This window comes from Hoplias malabaricus, chromosome X2, assembly GCF_029633855.1.
Source record: "Hoplias malabaricus isolate fHopMal1 chromosome X2, fHopMal1.hap1, whole genome shotgun sequence".
In the NCBI taxonomy this organism is placed as follows: Eukaryota; Metazoa; Chordata; class Actinopteri; order Characiformes; family Erythrinidae; genus Hoplias; species Hoplias malabaricus.
The window spans coordinates 13,720,754-13,741,066 of record NC_089819.1 but is presented as its reverse complement, the minus strand read 5'-3'; the positions used below and the strand labels follow the sequence as shown (position 1 = coordinate 13,741,066).

Genomic DNA, 20,313 nt, shown 5'->3' with positions numbered 1-20,313 from the left:
ACAAATGAAAGATCTACTGAAAATAACAAAGCTGTATATGTCCCCATAGCCTCCAATAAATTAAAATGAAACGTTAATGTTTACTTCATTAACGTATAGCTGAATGTTGGCTTTGGTGGTACTCAGTGTCTGAGGCTGCACTCACATAGATACATATCCTACAGCAGCTCTTGGCATGCTCACACCCACATTATTAAATGTTTTCATGTGTTTTTCATGGTTATAAACAATCTATTAACAATTTAATTACCGTATTTTTTTCCCCTTATACAAGGATTTAGGTTATGTATTTCTCCTGTTTATACTTCTGCTCGAAGAATTTTCTGATAAATTTTTTGCTTATCAAAATACCCTACCTATAATTTTTATTTAGGCAGCTGTACAAAAGTACACCATGTTAGCACATTTTGACAGAACACAGTGGTATAGTGTGGCTCTCACTTGTGCTGTACCTTGTAATCTGCATGTATAATTTCTCCCCTTTTAAAAACCAAAACCAAAATCAGTGCTGCCACCATGTTGGCTCAGGGAGGGCAGAGACAGAGCAGAAGCACTATTGGTCAGAAATGTGAATGTGTGTGACAAAATTTATGTCCCTGCCTAACTAGTTAGTTACTAGTACTACTAGGGACTACTGTGGATACACAATGATGCAGCTATAGTAACTTAAATGCGATAACCAAAGCAGCCATGATATTGCGATAGACTTGCATGGTGTTGGAGATCAACCTTTGGATCGCAATCGACTGGTTGCCGACCACTATCATTGAACGAATGAATAAATAAATGAATAAATACATACATAAATATTACTTTTGTGTCAAGCATCAAAAAATTTGTAAATTAAGTTACATCAAGAAGCATGTTTATTCACAGCCATTTAGAAATGGAGAGCTTCAAAACAGTTTGTTTATACAGTCAGGCACATCCTGTACTCTCTCTCAACTCCTCTTGATTTTTCACTTTTCTTAGCATTTCCTCCACTCCCACCTTTCCATTTGTCTGCTCTGTTAAAGCTGTAGAACAGACTGCAGATTCTGTCTGTCTTTTTTATTTAACAATAAGGAAAAAACATGACTATTGCGCATATATACACAATGTTGTATATAGTCCTAGCCCTAGTAAGCACAAAAGTGACGCGTGTGTTTCTCTCTCTCTCTCTCTCTCTCTCTCTCTCATATATATATATATGTGTGTGTGTGTATGTGTGTGTGTGTGTATGTAAGCTCTTACTCCTCTTCTCTCCCACCTTTGGCTGCATTAACAGGATACTGTATATTTCAAGCTGCTGGATAAAGATGTTCCTTTCACTATCACATTCAAACAGGGCAAATATTCTTGGCTGCAAACCTCAGCACATATGGCAATGTATTCAACTCCTTTAGGAATGGGAATATATTTCAGGCATACTGGAATGCACAGTCGTACATACATCCTGCTGCAGCTGAAAGATCTTATTAAGGTAATCTATTTCATGCATTCACATATGGCACGGTGCAAAAGTCAAAGACCCGAAAAGTGAAAACGAGATTCTCATTCAGTTTTTCAAAGGAATCCACAAAGGTATACTTCTACACCTCCAAATTTCAGCTTCTTGAGATCCAAGTCATCTCATTTAGAAATTTTTGACTTATCATTCCACAAAAATTTACTACAAGTACTGATGTTTTATTAAGATAAAATCTTCTTATATTTTGTCTGTTATCTTTTCTCAGTAGACAGTAGAATCTTCTTAGAAGACACTGTTTCAGACTCAGTGTTAAGCTGTCTTCACACAGTGGAAGAATGGACAGAAAATACCAATGGATCTGAAGCAAGTGTGGAGCATTTTAATGCCCTACCTCTCAAAAATGACTGCCTTAGTATTGTTTAAAAACAAAATGTATTATTTATTTATTTATATATATATATATATATATATATATATATACACATACACACTATATATACACTAAATACATACTAAATTTTTTATATAAAACTATAAATTATTATAGTATATTATTATATATATTACAATCTTACTCTGTTCGACCATAAGATTGAGACCACCTCATTGTTTCTATGTTCACTGTCCATTATTTCAACTCCACTGATCATACAGGAGCACTTTGTAATTCTACAATTACAGAGTGTATCCACCTGTTGCTCTGCATACTTTTCTAAGCTCCCTTTTGTTCCTTTTCTTCAAAGGTCAAGACCCCCACAGGAACACCACAGAACAGGTTTGATTTAAGTGGTGAATAATTTTCAGAGCTGCTGTGACAATGATGCGGTGGTGGTGTGTTCATTCATGGTGCACTTGTACAAGTGTATCAGACAAGGCAGTGCTGTAAGAGTTTTTAAACTAAGTCCGCTTGGCTGTTGCTGCACACTCCTCTAGTCCTACATCGGTGGTCATAGGACTCTGTTGACTGGATATTTTTGGTTGGTGGACTATTCTCAGTCCAGCAATGACATTTAGGGATTTAAAACCTCCAAGAGCACTGCTGTGTCTGATCCACTTGTACCAGTGCAACACACACTAACACTATATCTAGTGACTTCTGTTTCTGAAAACATGTGCCAGAATCCAGAAACGCTCACAATTCATGTTAAACATTCCCACATCTCAGCCTCATTTCAACAGAAAGTCTATCACTAAGCCTCATATACAGCAGCCTTCAGCATTGTGTGCCCTTCCACTCTCTCTGATGTGGGATTAGCCCGGATGTGCTGTAGCTCTATTGGAAATGTACAGAGTCATTCTCAAAAATCCCTTCTCTTCATTTCCTCAACCTCAATTTCACAACATCAACTCACTGCCATCATTCACACCTGACTCTGCACAATCCTGCTTTGGAACACTGAGGCTTTAAGGATAAATCATTTTCAGGTTTTATATGATTTTTGTTTTTAGTTAAGAGAGACAAATGTTATTTTGACTATGGGATGTGGATTTGTACATACATACCAAAACATACTCACAGACAGACAGACACACACACAGTAACATACACAGAGCCCTACATAGCCTACATGCTATCTCTATTACCAACACTATCTATATCCATCCAGACATCTCTAGAGGAATACATGGCCTGTTTCCGAATATTATCATTATCTGTGCCAAACAAGCAAGCACCTTTCTCTAGGTTTTTCATAAAATACAGTTTCACCCATTCCTTTTATCTAATACACAACTCTAACTGACAAAGATGTTAAAATGAGGAACATATTAATTTACTACTACAAAAATAATTCAATGTTCTCAGTAGCTGGGGAATACATAGCAACATAGAGCTGGGGAATATACAGGAACAATATCAGGAGTGATGGACCTCCTTTGGGATGAACTGGAGGGGCCTTTGAGAACCAATTCTAATCATCCAACCTCAGTAGCTGGCATCAGATCCTTAGAGTAATGTTCAAACATGTAGGGTAAAGCCATCCAATTCGAGTACTTTCATGATCCAACAGATAAATTTATTTCCAGAAGAAATGATGGATAAGCAATATTTCTGAAAATTCTGATACCTGCTATTTTATGAAGCACACATATTTCTATGACATTTCCACACAGAACATTTGTTATGAACTATGTATGTATATATATGCAGGTATAAATATAAAGGTTTAGCGATTTTTTTACCAATATAGTCAGCAATGACGGTTTCAATTGCAATTACTTTCTATAAACTCATGGTCACATGCAAGTGAATTGCGGTATACACCTCAAGGGACCTCATTAAAAATGACTTCTGGGAAACTGCATATTCACATTTAAAGCCAGATTTAGGTGGTTACATTTTCAAAGTTGCAAAATATATACTTGCATTTATAATTTTAAACTATCCCCTAAGCGTTTTGCTGAAGAATGTAAAAATGATTTGGTAGGCTATTTTATTTAAATACAGACCGCCCGTACGTCATGGTTGTGAGATCACAGCACACAGCTGCATCTGATTGGTCTAACGTATTTGTATATAACTCACAAGCTGTGTTATTGAGTTACATTTGTCCACTTAAATTGTTCACTTTATGTTTAAATAAAATTTCAGCACTTGCCACTTTAAATCATTTTGCGACTTTACATTTGCTATATTGAAAGAAGCACGTTTAAAACACTTAGCCTTAGGAAATACTATGAAGCTCTGTAAAAAATGCCCGGCACAATAGAGCAACAGAAGGCTGAACACATTTCGAGGGGGAGGGGAGGGGGGGGAGGGAGCTGCAAAAGGGGCGTAGCACCAAAACCAACTCTCCCTGAACTAATGTTGGGCTTTGAGCAACGGCAGTTTCCACTTCTGCAGCGTGACCAAGGAGGAACGATTACTACACACCAATAAAACATAAGCCCCCTTTCCCGCCCAGTGAAAATCAGGTATTTAGTGTGTTATATCACACTACCATTACCTCACACAACGAGGCTGAAGTTGGCTTCCTTGTCGCCTGCTGATTATACGAATTCTCCGTTCCACCTTAAACAGTGCAGCAGTTGCATTAGTGTTCAAGGCGCCAGAACGTAGCTGCTGCACATTTTAAGGTGGAACGGACAATTTGAATAAGAAGCAACGGCAAAAAGGAACCCGAATGTCTTTTGAAAACGCAGTCAGCTGAACATACGGCTATTAATATGTCTATCTTTAACGTTACTCACTTTCCGAGCTCCTCGTAAAGCTGATATTCGTCTGTAAATCGCGTACAAGTTGTTGTAGCCATATCTGTCTCCTCTCTCTCTCCTTCTCGTCACTGCGTCTTGCTGTTTTCTGCTGTTATTTGTTTAGTGTTCCCTCTCTCCGTTATGAGCCTCTGCCGTAAAGAAGCCTTGAGCTACAGCTAAAACTCTGTTGGGCTACAAAGGCGCGTCCTGGCCCCCTTCTCGCCGTAAAATGTGAAAGTAAATCAGTAACGTAACCACGGTGGCTGTGTCGCTCTCCCCGCTCCCTCACTGCTGTTTATTATGGAGATATGCGCGCGTCACCTGCCGGCGCTCAGCTGAACTGCGGGCGTGGGCAGTAACTCCAAATACGGACAAAACACAGGAGGGCCCTCCAGCCTCGGAGGGTGGGCGATATTTACAGATGGCTTCAAGATAAACGATATTTTTGGTTGTAGTTAAGGTTTCGAGATTTCCTATAGGACGAAAATGCACAGTATAAAAATGTTAAATATTATGCAGTAATATCAATGACAGGAACATTTTTCATATTTACATAAAATGTTAAAAATAATGTACTCTATCTTAAAATGTGATTACCGGATGCTCTAAACACTTAGTGGAACTGGCTTGTAACTCACTTTCTTATTCAGTTTACATTTCACTAACTGCTCCACTATTTACATTAATTCGTTTTCATGATAGGGCCATTGTTGTTGGTTTGGAGGGAGGTATTGGTGTTTAAGGGACTGTTACTGTCTCCATCTCCTACCTTGATGAACTGGAGGGAATGATGTAGACCTTATTGTTCAACATCAGTCCCTAACCTCACTAAGAAATGGTCAACACTGTAATATCACACTTTTATTTCATGTCACTCTTTACATGATGCTGCAGAGGAAAACTTGGCCAAATTCTCACACTGTGAGATTATCATGCAATGTAAACCTGCCTTAATACTCTTACGACTGAATGAAATCAAATCCTCACAATAATGTTTCAATATCTAGTCTACAGCCTTCCCAAAAGACCAAAAGCTTTTACTGCAGGAAGTGTGGGACATTTTTAAAGAAAATTTTAGATGAGCAGGTATCCACAAACCTTTGGCTATAAATCATACTTATGGAGTATGGACATTATTTTATCCATAACTAGTAGCCTTAGTAAATTATTGGTAAAAATGTTTCCTTAAAACATGAAAACCACCACTGACTCTCCAACAGAAACACATCACACATTCTGTTTATTCAAACACTCGTTATGTGGAGATCTGCCTTTAAATACAAAAATAAATAATAACACAAACGTCACTGATACAGCAATGCATTGAACACCGATGTAATGAGCAGGAAATTCAATAAAATATCTTATTGCTTAAAATTTTAACATGCAAATTTTAATTAACCACTCCCAGTAATGCACCCAGTGCAAAATTCATGATTAAAATGTTAAACTTAACTCAGCTCCAGAAACACACTCAGGCTAAACACACTCTCTGCTAAAAAAAGAAAATCGTTATGCTCCACTTTCATACATTATACACAGTCCTCAGTCCAATCCCAGTAGTCTTTTCCTTCTCTTAAATCCTTGATTGTTGCCATGCTTTTCTGTCCAATGCAGTCTCTACCAAGTGCAAGATTCCATCCTGAAGTGAATAACATAACATGTGACTAATGGAATTAGGTTCTCATCCCTGATTGGAGACAGTCTTGAGTCAGAGGTAAGAGAGATACATGAAGATAAAACTGATATCATCCTGCTATACGCCGCAGTGAGTTCACATGTAGATGGAACAGGAAGTCAGCATATGAAGCCCCTCCATTAGGACTCTTGTCCTCCACCAGGAGGCGCTGCAGAGACTCCTCACAACTGTCACCTTCCTTCACTACTTTCAGCTGCAAACACAGAAATAAACAGGGTTAAAAAATAATAACCCTGTTATAATAATAATTTCTCAGTTAGCCAGCTAACTTAAGTCTAAAGTTGAGGATTGTTCAATAGGAATCTCCCTCAGCTCTGTTGCTATTGGACAGGCTTGACTTCGGGCTGAAGTTATCTGGTTAACTAAGAAATCCTACTTTGTGAAATACCCCCCTGGGAAGGCGGAATGATTTTTAAAAATATCTAACTTTAATGTCATGTTTTCAACATAAATTAAGCTCCAGTCTCATTTTTCCAAATAAATAAATACATGTAGATATAACATATCTATATATAAATATATAACAAAAGCATCAAGTGATTAAGAAAATACATTACATAAACAAAAGTGACAACAGTATGTAACAAATAAACCAAACCCAAGGATTACACCATGTTGACTGTGCAGCTCTAGCAGCACACCTGCGTCAAATGTCAAGATGTTTAAAGAATTGTTCCTGGATTTAAATTAAATATAAATATAAAATCATAAGCAGACACACCTTAAGTGTAACGGCTGCATAGGATTGAAGTTTGATGATGAGATTCCTAAGGTTGACTGAAAGAGGGTTATCCAGCACAGGAAGATTTATCTGCAAAACACATACACACAGTCAGGATGATGGGTATACACACACACACACACACACACACACATATATATATATATATAACAAAATATAAATGAATGGTGATTTTTGCATTATGTGTAAGAATGATAAAGTGTCTATATACAGTAAGAATCCTGTAAAACTAATCCTAACATTGAGCTCAATATAAATAAATGTTTTGGTTTTTTTTATACAAGAGACATGTTTAATAATAAAAAATAAAGCACTCCACAAAGTTGAGGCCTTTTTATCTAAAAAATATACAGAAACACAATCACACACTCAGATAGGAGGAAAAATATTTATTTGAATAAAAGTAGATAAGTCACAGGAAAATTGCAAGACCCGACACAAGAATGTAACAACTCTCTGAATCATCAAATCAGAGTCCAGCTCCAGGTATGTCTCACCTCTCCGGATATGAGTGAAGAGAAGGAGGAGACGCTGAAGAGCAGTGTTAAGGCCAGGGGTGGCACCATACTGCCCACCCACAGCAGCAGAATGAGAGGAGAATACAGCAAGTAGAGAGAGTCAGACTTAAGGTTGAAGGCAGAACAGCGCACTGCAGACTCAAAGCAGGAAGCACTGCATCTCTCTGTATTTACTGGCTACAAAAAATACAAGATCCAAAGCAAGACTCGTTACATTACAATCACCAAAAAAATCTACTCTTAAATGAGCAACAAACTACACCACCATTCAGAAGTCTGGAATCAGTTTACATATTTGTATTTGACATGAGTTATTCCGTGTACATGGAAATGTTATAAACTGGACTTCAAAGGATTCAGTATTTTGAGAAGATATAGAAAGCATATTGTCGATGTCCAATGAAAATGCAACTTCAAAATATCAACTTGGCAGGGAAGGGAAAAGCTTAAATTTCAATGGAAGTCAATGTGTATATAAAAAAAAAAAAAAAAAAAAAAACTTATATGAAAACTATATATATATAATCCAAGTTATATTAGAGTATTTCTAGATACATGTTTTTGATCAGAGAGCTAGAATACCTAAATGCTACTGAATAATAAACCACAATTATGTATGTTTTAGTCGTTTGTCAAATTATTAAATGGTATTTACAAAAGGCAGTTTACCTCATCAAAATAAACAAAGAGCTAAGGGCATTAAAATTGCATTTCAACTGCAATGATCCTGAAATGTGTTTAAAAATATTTTGATTATATTGAACAAAGTTTAGCCCACTTAAATATATAGGTTATTTGTCAAACTTTAAATGTTAATAATGAAATATTTTAAAAATATTGAATATTAAAAAAATTGAAATGAATAAATATTTTGAATACGTTTAAATATTAAAATATTGCCAAATACTGCCAAAAAAAGCAACACCATCATCTTCAAACAGCTCTGAATTTCCAGCCTCTACAGAAGTGTGGTGTGATTATATTAAGCACTTGACAGGGAATCATCTCAATGCAGGGATTAATTGCAGGGGAACTGAGTGTTCAGGCACCTCACCAGTAGCAGAACGAGTGGGTAGAAATGAGCGGCAGTGTTGCGTGTATCCATAGAGACGGTGAGACTGCGCAGTTGCAGACGATAATGCACAGAACTGCGCAAACCAGGCAGCAGCACCTCACTCTTCCTCAAGCTGTTAATGTAGACTGGCATCACCTTCAGAAACTGAGGCAGCACCAGCTGAGGGAAACGCAGAAATGTTATCATATATAGTATAATATCATATATTTAATAAAAATTGTATACACAAAAAAAACAGAAGAAAGATAAAGAGGGATAGACATAATAAGCAAGAAAAGACAGAGAAAGAGTCAGAGAGATGGTAATCACAAGAAAAGCTGTCACAAACACACAAAAGTAGACATGCAGACAGAGCCATAACAGCAATCAGACTACAGAAATAAAATAGAGCTTTCCTGGTACCGAGCCATGAAGACTTAATGAAAATGGCTTTGAAAGATTTTGGGAGAAAAGCTATATAACAATCATACAAAATAATTCATGAAATAAATATTAAGAAGCGTATTTGAGCACATGGCACCCCACCAGACCCAGTAAACAAGTGTTAGAGTGAGTCAGATGGAAAAGATTACTCAATGACGTTTGTGAATGTGTTATTTCTAAACTAACCTGTCCAGGGGAGACAGAGGTAGTGCAACAGTGTTTTCTGTAGCAGGCTAAAGTCTCAGTGATTTCCATCTGAAGCTCTTCACGAAGACACTGCAGAGATGTTTCCAATGCTGCGCAATACACTGTCATACACATTTCACATGAAACAGACAGAAGTACACACAATATCAAAAGGTCAAATGTTGAGTATCTCATCTCACCTTATATTTTTGTAAATTATTGTGCCCTTTTTTTTTTTACATTATCTTGAAGAGCACTGTATATGATTCTGAAGAGTGACGGCTCATGTTTCAACTTAGCAAGGATGCCACCATGCCCCTTATTTCAGTGCTACTTCAGAACCTTGTGCTTTGTGCTTTGTTTTACAAAAATTGAGCCAATCCGATTCCTGGGAGCAGTGCCGAGGCTGGATACAAACATCAGACTTTTTTTTCCAGCATGTAAACAAGCCAGATGAGCTAGCAAACTATGAGGAATCTTTTACTGAATATTCCAAGTGTTTTGGATTGAAATCATATGTGTGTATATATATATATATATATATTGCCTTTAAAAATATATTTTGGTTAGTTTTATATGCTGAAGTGTAGAACACAACAGGAAACAAAGTCAGTCCTTCTGCTGATGAGTGTGACGGCGTTTAACAGTATTGTACATCAAAAGGCCAGAAAACTTCAGCCTACTCTTTTTGCAGTAGAAAGTAAGCAGTGTCTCAGCTTGGCTTGTTCGGAATGTGTCCAGTAGGTTCTGGGAGCAGGCCAAAGTAACAGTGTGCACCCGTGTCCTCTGCTCTCCTCTGGAGCTGCTGTACGACAGAACTGCCTACAAGCACACAAGAACACACAAAGATGAGACGCTAAAATAATCTTTATTCACAATTTGCAACAAAAAGTGTCCCTAAAATAAAAATCAGTAAAACAACCTGATTTTTAAAAAAATACCTGAAAGTATTCATTTTATTTCATGTCTTTTCCCTACTGTGATTTTATCAGGGAGTTGCAAATCAATTTAAGAGAAGCATTGTTAGTCATAACATCCTTTTCATGTGCTCAGTGCTACTATTCAAAATCTGAAAGGCACCCAGATCTTACTCCCCTCAAGTGTGACCTGAAACTACACATAAACAAACCATCTTGCAATGCTCAGTTTGTTTCAGTTTGTTAGATTTGTGTAAATGTCCTGCTTTATTGTGTGGTCATTTTAAAACTTAATTAAAATTCCAGTAGTATTTGCTGTAATAGCTTTAGCCATTGGACCCCAAGTTGTGTTCTGAAACATTCTGCAATAGTCTGGTTTAGTTAATGTACTTTGTACTATGTACTTTGTATGTTAACAAAACTAAGAGAGCCTACAGTTTAATCGTCATAGACAATATTCCTCAGATAAATGTGCTCTTTGACTGCTCAGTGACAAAACACAGTTTTCACTTTGCAAGATCTGTCAATTTTATAAAACCAAGCTTCTATCTTTTTTTTTTTTATTGTTGTTCTCACCTGTATGGCCACACCCCTTATTTCATCAAGGGATTTGTTGTGAATGAATTCAAATGCCAGGGCTGTGTGATGATCAAGTGCTGCCATGGCAACACAGCGGGAGTCCGTGCTGGCAAGGAAGGCACCATAGCAACCAGACACCCGTAGTTCTACAAAAAAAAAGTCAGACACAAGTTACAAGCTGTCAACCCAAACCCTCTCCCTATTCGACTCAACACTTGAAAGGACTTTTTATTTGAAAGGCATATTTTCTGGCAGTGAAATAACAAGAATTAAACTTTTGCTGCAATTTACATCTTTTGTCTCAAGGTGCTGTTGGGTCCTTACATTACCTCTGCTGACAAAAACTCTCAGCTGTGCTTTGTATGCCATCTCAGTGTTCACACTCATCATCAGGTCTCCGCAGAAACGTGTTCTCTCCACTTCTGACTAAGGGGCAACCAAAAAAGTTTTTTTATAGACTTTACAGTGCCATATAAAACATTACATACTCTAAAAGCATATGATAAAGTAGTGATATTTATTATTGTTTTGTGGTTGAGATGTTAAAACTACAAGAACGGATGACCTTTTCACCCAATCACCTTTCATTATTACTAATTAAATTACTATTAAATTCAGAAGGGAAACATACGATTCATTGCATAATTCAACAAGACTGCGGTTTTGCAAAACCATGTTTAAGAATGTGTTTATACTTGTCAGCTATAGTTCGAATAAGTTGCAATTGCTCTGTTAGTGTGGTTTGTTATGTATGAATGATTCCTTTGGAACTATAGTGCTCACCAAGCAAGCAGACTAAGATTGCCTGAGCAGGTGGGTCTTAGTTAATCTCTTAACATATTTGGTGCTGTTTATTTCAAGTATGGACACAATATGAACAAAAGGCTTTTAAATGAACCGAAAAGAAGAGCTAATAATCACAAGATGTGCCCTAAATTCACCGCAATAGAACAGGGCTTTTGGAAAACCAGCAGAGGAAACAACCTGGAGTAATGAGAAATTTCTGACATTTTAACCATTTTACCACCTCTTGCTGGTATACACAACCCCAATATATACATTAAAACCAGCCTGACCAGAATGAGAGCGCCCAATTTCTTATGTAGAATAACATATAGATGAGGGAATGTCAAACTCAGTGACACATCATGATTCGCTGAGGTCCTACAGAGTCTGATACCCCTCATCTAGTGTATATATCAAAGATAACATCTACGCTTAAAATATGTAAGACTGCAAAATGCTGTCTAGTGGGTGCGCTGTATCTTGAGTAATGTGCTGTTCAAGAGATTAAGATCAAATCTATTGAGTACGGTTTCTGTCAAATAGTTGTTAAACCCTGGGTACTACCTGCAGACTGTTGTAGCAGATAAGTTTGCCACCTGTTAGAAAGGGGATGTGCCCAGGCCAAGCCCCACCCACATCCTGCTGTGAAAACACATACATCTGCACACTGCAGCCTTGACTAATGCATGCCTTGGCCAATGAGGTGGAAGAGTCTGGAGCTTGAAAGATAGACTGGAAAAATGAATAAATAAATAAACATACATACATACTCAGACAAGAATATGTTAAATTCAATTAGATTTATAATAAAAATTGATTTATGTTTTCATTCATTTTACCTCTGGTTTGCTAGAGGTGAAGAAGCCTGTGGAGCCTTTCTTATCTAAGATTTCAGTAACAGGTGAAGACTGGAAGACCATGAGCATTCCAGGGCAATTTGCAGCCTGTTAGAAAGAACACCAAAGTGTGTTAAATACCTGCAGGAACATGTTGAATGATTTCCTAAAGAATTAGGTTTACAGCAAACAATTGGTTGTTTTAAGAAAGATAACACAGTTTTCTCAAAAAAGATGTAGATGTGTGCAGGGTTAAACTTTTTCTACCTGTAGGATCTTGAGTGCAGCAGAAATGGAGAGATAATGTGAGCCAGAGCTTTCCTGGGTCTCGGCATCAAACAAAGGAAGTTGCTGCAAAATGCTGCACAGAATAACAAAACAACAGAACCACGTATATGAGTTAAATGGGTCTTATAATGGCAAAAATCTTTTTTTGCTTTTATGAAGAGTTTCTAAATATCAAAAAGCAGTAAGTGTGATGTGAGCTACTGTGAAGTTTATTTCCACATATTATATATAATTATTATTATAATATATATTATTTCCTTGATCTTATGAATTTGTTATATTTGCAAACTGCTGATCAGCCATTATCTTATGGCCAACATTTTTTGTGAATTTGTGAATTTTGTCAGCTACAATTACAGACTATGGTGTATCTGCTCCTCTGCATACTTCGATTGCCCTCTTTCACTCTATGCTTCAGTGGTCAGGACCCCAGAAGCAACAGAGCAGGTGTGATTTGGGTAGTGAATCATTCTCAACATGGGCAGAACAGTGGTGCAGCAGGTAGTGTCGCAGTCACATAGCTCCAGGGACCTGGAGGTTGTGGGTTCGATTCCCACTCCGGGTGGCTGTCTGTGAGGAGTTGGTGTGTTCTCCCTGTGTCCGCGTGGGTTTCCTCCAGGTGCTCCGGTTTCCTCTCACAGTCCACACGTTGGTGGGTGGACTGGAGATTCAAAAGAGTTTGTGTGAGTGTGTGTGAAGGACTGGCGCCCCCTCCAGGGTGTATTCCCGCCTTGCGCCCAAAGATTCCAGGTAAGCTCTGGACCCACCGTGACTCTGAATTGGATAAGCGGTTACAGATAATGGATGGATGGATCATTCTCAACACTGACAGAACGTGGTAGTGGTGTGTTAGGGTGTGACATTAACTGCAAGAAATAGACAAATTTAAAATCTCTGATGTTGACATCCCAAATAATAAGATGTCATAGGCAGCTAAAAGATTAAAGTATGTCTAATGCAATTTGTTAACAGTAGTTCTTATGAGCTTATAGACTGCTTAGTGTTGTGTGTGTAACCAGTTCTTGATGATGGTAAAGCCCTGTATTGATTGGGGAGTAAAGATCCTTATTTTGTGTATTGATGGGAGGGAATGCTGGATCTACTTCATCAGTGGTCAATGGACTTTGCCCAGATGGGTTTAAAAACTCCAGAAGCAGTGATTCATCTGATCCACTTATACCAGCACAACACACACTAACACACCACAACCATGTCAATGTAATTGCAGCACCGAGAATTAATCACCACCCAAATCATATCTGCCCTGTGCCATTGGGTGAAAGGGGGCTAACAATGCATGCAGAACAACAGATAGACTACATTCTGTAATTATAGAACTACAAATTGCTCCTGTATTTGAGTGCAGCTTAAAAGGATCAGCAGTGAGTGTATAAACCAAGAAGTGATCGTTATGTTATGGCTGATCAGTGTACATTACAAAGACAAATACAAGAAAAAACACCCCATTAAACCATAGTCATTAATGAGACTGAGCCGTGTGTCTGTTGTTACCTCTCTATCGTCTGTCTACATTCTTTAACAGGCAGCAGAAGCCCCTCCCTAACAGGGAGCTCAAGCTGATCTGTGTCTGTGATGACCATCATATGAGGGCGGGATAAAGTTGGGCTGAGGTCATAGAGGTGGATCCTGCTGTCATAGGTCATCAAACCAACTCTGAGATCTGACTGGTCAGCATCTTCTCCACTAGATAATTTTCAAGAGAGTCAGAAAGGAGGGCACAATGTGTTTGTGTTTGTGTGTGTCACTTTATATTTCCATACCCATCTAGAGACAACAGTAGGGAACAAAGCTGCTGACAGACGAAATCCAACTGCCCTGATCTTATTGCTGTGGCACTCACATCAACAGCCAAAAGCAACACAGCAGGCTCTCCCTGTTCATATAAGAGAAATACAGAAGAGTATAACAGTGGAGGTTGTAGTACACACAAAGAGAAACACACAAACAGCAAAATCTACCATTCCTAATGTCTTTTTTTTTTTTTACAGGATAGCTCATTTGTATCTTCATCAAAAAAATAAACAAAAAGCAGATGCACACAGAAAAACCCAACCCAATAAAACCACCTATATATCAACCAACATGATAGACATCTTTTTAATAATTCACAGAGCAGAGATAATGTTTAAGATCCTGACCTTCTGTGTTTCCACTATCTCATATGAACCCAAACTGAGCTCTGGTTTCTTCTCATGGTCAATTCGCTGGCCCTTGTTTGTAGGCTGATATGACTGCCATGGGACTGAGAATGAGACAGAAGGAAAATGTAAAATGGTGCAGCAACAGGACAGTGGAGAGAATACAGATTTATGGGAAAAAAATGTTGTATAAAAGGGGAATTCTATTCACAGTGTCTATTCAAGTCACAATATCTGTCAACAACAGCTATGTTATTTGTTATCTAAAATAGCCTGTGAATATAGACAGCCATTTTGTGTAATAAAGAAGTTTAGACATATCAGTGGAATCCTCTTGAAAAGCTAAGCTATGCTATTTGTTCATTTAGCACAATGCACCTGCACTTTTTTGTAAGCCTAATTTTAGTTTATGCCAAACTGTTTTGTTAGACTTGGACTACTATTATGGTTTCATTTTTTTTAAGAATTTAAAGGCTATTTCTTTACAGGGCCAGCTGCATGTTTAATAATTAAATCAAGCATAAGTTAATATAAAAGGATTATACTGACAGCTACAACTGAAAAGTAAAATGGCTGAAGAAATTAGTCTCTGATTCATTCTGACCTTCTGTGAGTTTGCCGCAGAATGGGCAGTAGAAGCGCTGGCCACAGTCCTGCCAGCTCATCGCAGGACTCATGAATGCACCACACTCCACACAGCCCCTGACACATTTCTGTGTCTCACATACAGGCACGGACTGCTGCACACATATAATATCACACATTAATCCAAAATAGTAAATACCAAAACAAAGACAGTTAACAACATATATTCTACAAGAAAAATGTACTCATTTTTACTCATATTAAAAATATTTGATGAATGTTGTTTGTGCTTCTTTCAACCTGTAGCTAACAAGTAGCTAAAGAAAGAAAAAAGGATCACTGCCCAGCTTCCATAATTGTAGAAGCTGCATGTGTGGGTCTTGTTACCTCCTGATTCTCAGGTTTGGCCAGTGGGCAGAGGATGGCTCCCAGAGGCAGGTGGCTCTGCTGCGCCAACTGCTGCTCAACAGGAAAACTGTATGATGTGCAGCGTACATACCGAGCAGTAGCATTACCTAAAGGGGATGATTTAAGTTCACACTTTAAGAACACTTTATTTTAAACACTGCAGTTAAAGAGTTTGGGAACACCATGTTTTTTTTTTTAATGAAATCTGAACTTTATCATTTTTACATTTTTTAGTGAAAGCTCTATTGTCTCAAATTGCAGTTAGACACAAATATGTTTAACACCATTTCCAAGCTAAGCCAAAAGATTGCGTGGCCAGTGATAAAGGACTAGTGCTTTGGTACCACGTCTAACATTTTTTGCATTATTGTTGAACCTAAAAAACAATAAACCAGTACAATAACAATAACAAAGTTTATACATCCATTAGGTGAAACCAAGGTGGAGTTAATCTTTGTTGTGTAGACCAGTGCTGTTGTTTTGTAATATTTCTCAACCTATCCATTTATATCTTAGTCTTACTTTGTTAAGCCATGATTAAATGTTTGAAATGCTGTCATCAGAGTAAGGGTATAAATTTACTAAATAAAAATTACAAACATAAACTCAAAAACTTCAAGATCTGTGGATAAGTGCTGATGTGCAGTACCTCTGTCCTCCAGAGTGCAAACAGTGGTGGAGAGTGGTGGGACAGAGGAATGAGGTTCTGAGAAAAACACTTTCCCCTCCCACTGAGCCCTGTCCTCACCCAGTACCTGCACCTACAGCAGGTTAGAGAGAACTCTTAATTAGAGAATGTGATGTTATTGTTAAGTTATTATCAATGTGGGTATTTTGACAGTGCATGTTTGTTCACACTACAAAGACAGATGTTGTTTACATACATATAAAATGTGCACTGACACAGTGGAACAATCAGATCTAAGCAACAAATCAGAATTTATATGATGCAGAGTGTGAACATAACCAGAATGTTTCAAAACAGAAGAGCAGACAGATAGGTCACATATTGATGTGTAGGTGAGAGCAGACATACAACACTGGGAAGTAGTTGAGGGTCCATGCCATAGCGAGATTCTAATTTGGGGCTGGACATAGGACTGGTCTAAATGAGGAAAAAATAGAGAGAGAGAAAGAGAGAGAGAGAGAGAAAATGAGAATTAAATACTAGTAGTAGTTCCAGTGTAGTAGTTACTATATGAAATACATAAACTCACTGGCTGTGAGATTATTCCCTGTGGTGCCATTTGTGTTGGACTGGTGACATCTTGGACAGGTTTGAATACACCTGTGTCAAGGTCAGAAAAAAAAAATAAATAAAAAAATTATTTTAAATACTCTTTTGTTTTACATAAATAGACAATTTTATCTGCCACTGATATTTAAAACACTACGTAATTCAATGCACTTTCCTCACGCTTTGAACATTAACATACACACATTTTTTTCATTACAGATGCATCTGATTGTAATATATAATGAGTCTTAAAAACTGACTCTTTAAAACATAGCAGTGAGTAATGTTAGTTAGGTGTTTGTTGTCCGTTCAGAGCTATTATCAAGGACCAAACAATAAGTCAAATATGTAATTCTCAGCGTTTATATTATTCATTCATTCATTATCTGTAACCGCTTATCCAGTTCAGGGTCGCAGTGGGTCCAGAGCCTGGAGGGGGCGCCAGTCCTTCACAGGGTAACACACTCACATTCACACCTACGGACACTTATGAGTCGCCAATCCACCTACCGACGTGTGTTTTTGGACTGTGGGAGTAAACCCACGCGGACACGGGGAGAACACACCAACTCCTCACAGACAGTCACCTGGAAGGGGAATCGAACCCACAACCTCCAGGTCCCTGGAGCTGTGTGACTGCGACACTGCATTTATATTATCGCTATCTGTAACAATAAATATGATTAATATATTTACAGGTCACATTTGATAAATAAATTAAGTGGCAACTTGACTTCCATACCATTACAATGCGACTGTGAGGGGGTCCAGCAGGTGGTCTGTTGTGGATAGCCTGAACCCAATGAAGATAATGACCAAACTGCATTCATGTCAGCTGGTCCGCTCTGAGGAGGATTGCTGGACATTCCAGGAGGAGATCCAGCTGGAGACAGGACAGGGGCCCAGCTCTTGTAGTCTGTCCATGGCTGCTGAGACTGATGCTGGACATGCTGTCCATAGCCAGGATGAGCAGGATTAGTGACCGGAAGCTCCATCGCATTTAGATCAGTTCAGCATTTATTCCACAGCAAAGAGCATTCTGCTGGAAAAAGGGCAATGGGGTGTCCTACAGGTCTTTTTAATACAGTAATGTGGAAGGTGGCTGTTCCACAAAGATAGATGATTTAGTCCTGATTTGAGGACTGTCCAGGAGGAATATCCCTCTGCTCTTTTCCGTTTGAACACGGTTGATTTTAGACTGAATATTTCCGGCTAAATTAAAAGAAAAAAGTGCATCACGTTTTCTATTTCATTGTTTATCTCAGTTAAAAAAAAACCTGGACCGTAGATTGGCGTAAATAATTAATTTAAGACAAAAATATTTTAACCAGTGATGTCTATATTTTGCTCAAGACTGTAGGCCCAGTGCTTTTACATTCTGCGGGTTCTTACTCGAATTTTCCGTTCCTCCTTAAATTATCAGGAACTTGATCGCACCTGCTGCAATATTTAAGGGGAACGGAGTATTCCCATTAGATGGCGAACGGCATTTTGTGAGGAAACGTAGAGCAGTACAGCTGATATCACAGATACGGTTCATTCTATATATTCAGACTCAGAAACATGTCCAAACACTGGACGTGTTACAATCGATCTATAAACGACCTTAAACCGCTGTTCACCTCCTCAGCTCTCAGTCACGGAGCTGACACACGGCAGCATCTCACCGGCGGATCCCCTCGGCTTCTACACTGTAGTCTAACACCTCCACTCGGTCCTTTAGTAATGAGCTTATCATCAGAGCTTCACCCTGAGATGATCCCTGTTGTTTTAATGGATCGTTACAAACTGAAAATTGTCCGTTTATTTCACCGCCGCCTCGAGCGACCGGGGATTCACGACCGCAATCCCAGGACCCTGTGTTATAAGTACACTGCCCCCTAGCGAAGTGGATATAAGGACATGGAAAAGCTGGATGACAGTCGGAGTGTGAATACAGAGTGGGAATAAAGTTTTATATGTTTAACGTTGATGAAAAAAAAGATGGCCAAGCCTTATAAGACTGTGATCAAGGCTAAAAGGAGAAATCTGTTAGATATTTACTGTACTTAGTCATAAGATGTCCAGGGTGATCATAGATTAAGGAAACAGGCTAAGATGAAGCACTGGCATCCTTAAGAGCAATGCTGAAGCAGTATAATCTATTTGAGAGATGCCCAATCCAGAGCAGAGCTCTACTGGAATTTCAGCCTGAGATCTGTATATACACATTATAGTCCAAACCCACTGGGTTGCCAGGTCCACAAACATAGCATCTTGCAGCTTTAAAGTGAACAAGTGAACAGAGATAATGTTAGATTTTTTTATATTATAGTGTATAGATTAAACGAGTAAACGCCAAAGTTTGTGTGTTTTATGTGAGGACTATGTGGTGTGTGTTTTATTAGAAGAATGTGAATAACAACATGATCAAAATGTGTAAATAGTTCGTGTGTTTTAAAGAATTTAGTGTTTATTAAATAGTGCTTATTCGCCTATTTAAGGTGGAATGGAAAATTCAAGCTCAGTAATATATCACAAATATAAGCTTTTAACTATTAACTATAACAAGTTTTATCCATTTTAAACCACACACACACACACACACACACACACACACACATATATATATATATATATATATATATATATATATAATTATTATTATTATTATTAAATAAATATGGGATATCACCTTACAACCTCTGTAACTTAAATCTTATCTGTAACTGATGTGGGTGGTGCAGCAGGTAGTGTCGCAGTCACACAGCTCCAGGGACCTGGAGGTTGTGGGTTCGGTTCCCGCTCCAGGTGGCTGTCTGTCTGTGAGGAGTTGGTATGTTCTCCGCATGGGAGGATGTATTCCTGCCTTGCGCCCAATGACTCCAGGTAGGCTCTGGACCCACCGCGACCCTGAACTGGATAAGCGCTTACAGATAATAAATGAATGAATGAATGATGCCTTGTGGTGATTGTGTCTCCTCCTTCAACATCCACAACTGAGGTGCCCTTCAGCAAGGCGCATAATCCCAAATTACTTCTCAATGTTGCTGACTGCTAAGTGTGCTCACTGCTCCTAGTGTGTGTTTGTCTGTAAGTATGTACAGTATGTGTCTGTGTTCACTGCCACGGATGGAATAACTCTTTTGGGACTATTTCGTAGTACATTTTAAAATGTAAATAAAGAATGTATCTCAGGAGGGACTGCTGATCTGTAATGTCTAAACGAACCGCTTGGTGTCAGTGCTGTGTCA

The 20,313-nt window shown here is 38.3% G+C and overlaps 2 protein-coding genes across 17 annotated transcripts in view; both read right to left on the bottom strand.

The window, feature by feature from the left end:
* Nucleotides 1-4,921, bottom strand: part of LOC136676377 (calcium/calmodulin-dependent protein kinase type II subunit beta-like) — a 75,045-nt gene extending 70,124 nt beyond the window's left edge. For all 14 annotated transcript variants that reach the window (XM_066653338.1, XM_066653340.1, XM_066653339.1 and 11 more), the window contains exon 1: nucleotides 4,640-4,921. In XM_066653338.1, the coding sequence (XP_066509435.1) occupies nucleotides 4,640-4,701 (62 nt within the window). In that variant the 5' untranslated portion in view covers nucleotides 4,702-4,921. The remainder of the gene's footprint in view (nucleotides 1-4,639) is intronic.
* Nucleotides 4,922-5,594: 673 nt separating this feature from the next.
* On the bottom strand, nucleotides 5,595-18,922 carry LOC136676210 (protein transport protein Sec24C-like). Of its 3 annotated transcripts, XM_066653054.1 has the most exons (21): nucleotides 18,703-18,921; nucleotides 17,823-18,119; nucleotides 17,061-17,131; nucleotides 16,880-16,948; nucleotides 16,493-16,604; nucleotides 15,823-15,950; nucleotides 15,455-15,590; nucleotides 14,851-14,954; nucleotides 14,473-14,585; nucleotides 14,204-14,395; nucleotides 12,671-12,764; nucleotides 12,407-12,511; nucleotides 12,132-12,299; nucleotides 11,111-11,207; nucleotides 10,779-10,927; nucleotides 9,969-10,107; nucleotides 9,286-9,407; nucleotides 8,656-8,835; nucleotides 7,581-7,778; nucleotides 7,063-7,152; nucleotides 5,595-6,534 (listed from the first exon to the last, which is right to left on the bottom strand). In XM_066653054.1, the coding sequence occupies exons 2-21, from the start codon at nucleotides 18,073-18,075 to the stop codon at nucleotides 6,391-6,393; spliced, it is 2,664 nt and encodes an 887-aa protein (XP_066509151.1). In that variant the 5' UTR covers nucleotides 18,076-18,119; nucleotides 18,703-18,921; the 3' UTR covers nucleotides 5,595-6,390. The 3 variants fall into 3 exon arrangements, with proteins under 3 accessions (XP_066509151.1, XP_066509152.1, XP_066509150.1); XM_066653055.1 differs by having other exon boundaries at nucleotides 15,455-15,587; nucleotides 17,823-18,922; XM_066653053.1 differs by having other exon boundaries at nucleotides 17,823-18,921.
* Between the last annotated feature and the right edge of the window lie 1,391 nt (nucleotides 18,923-20,313).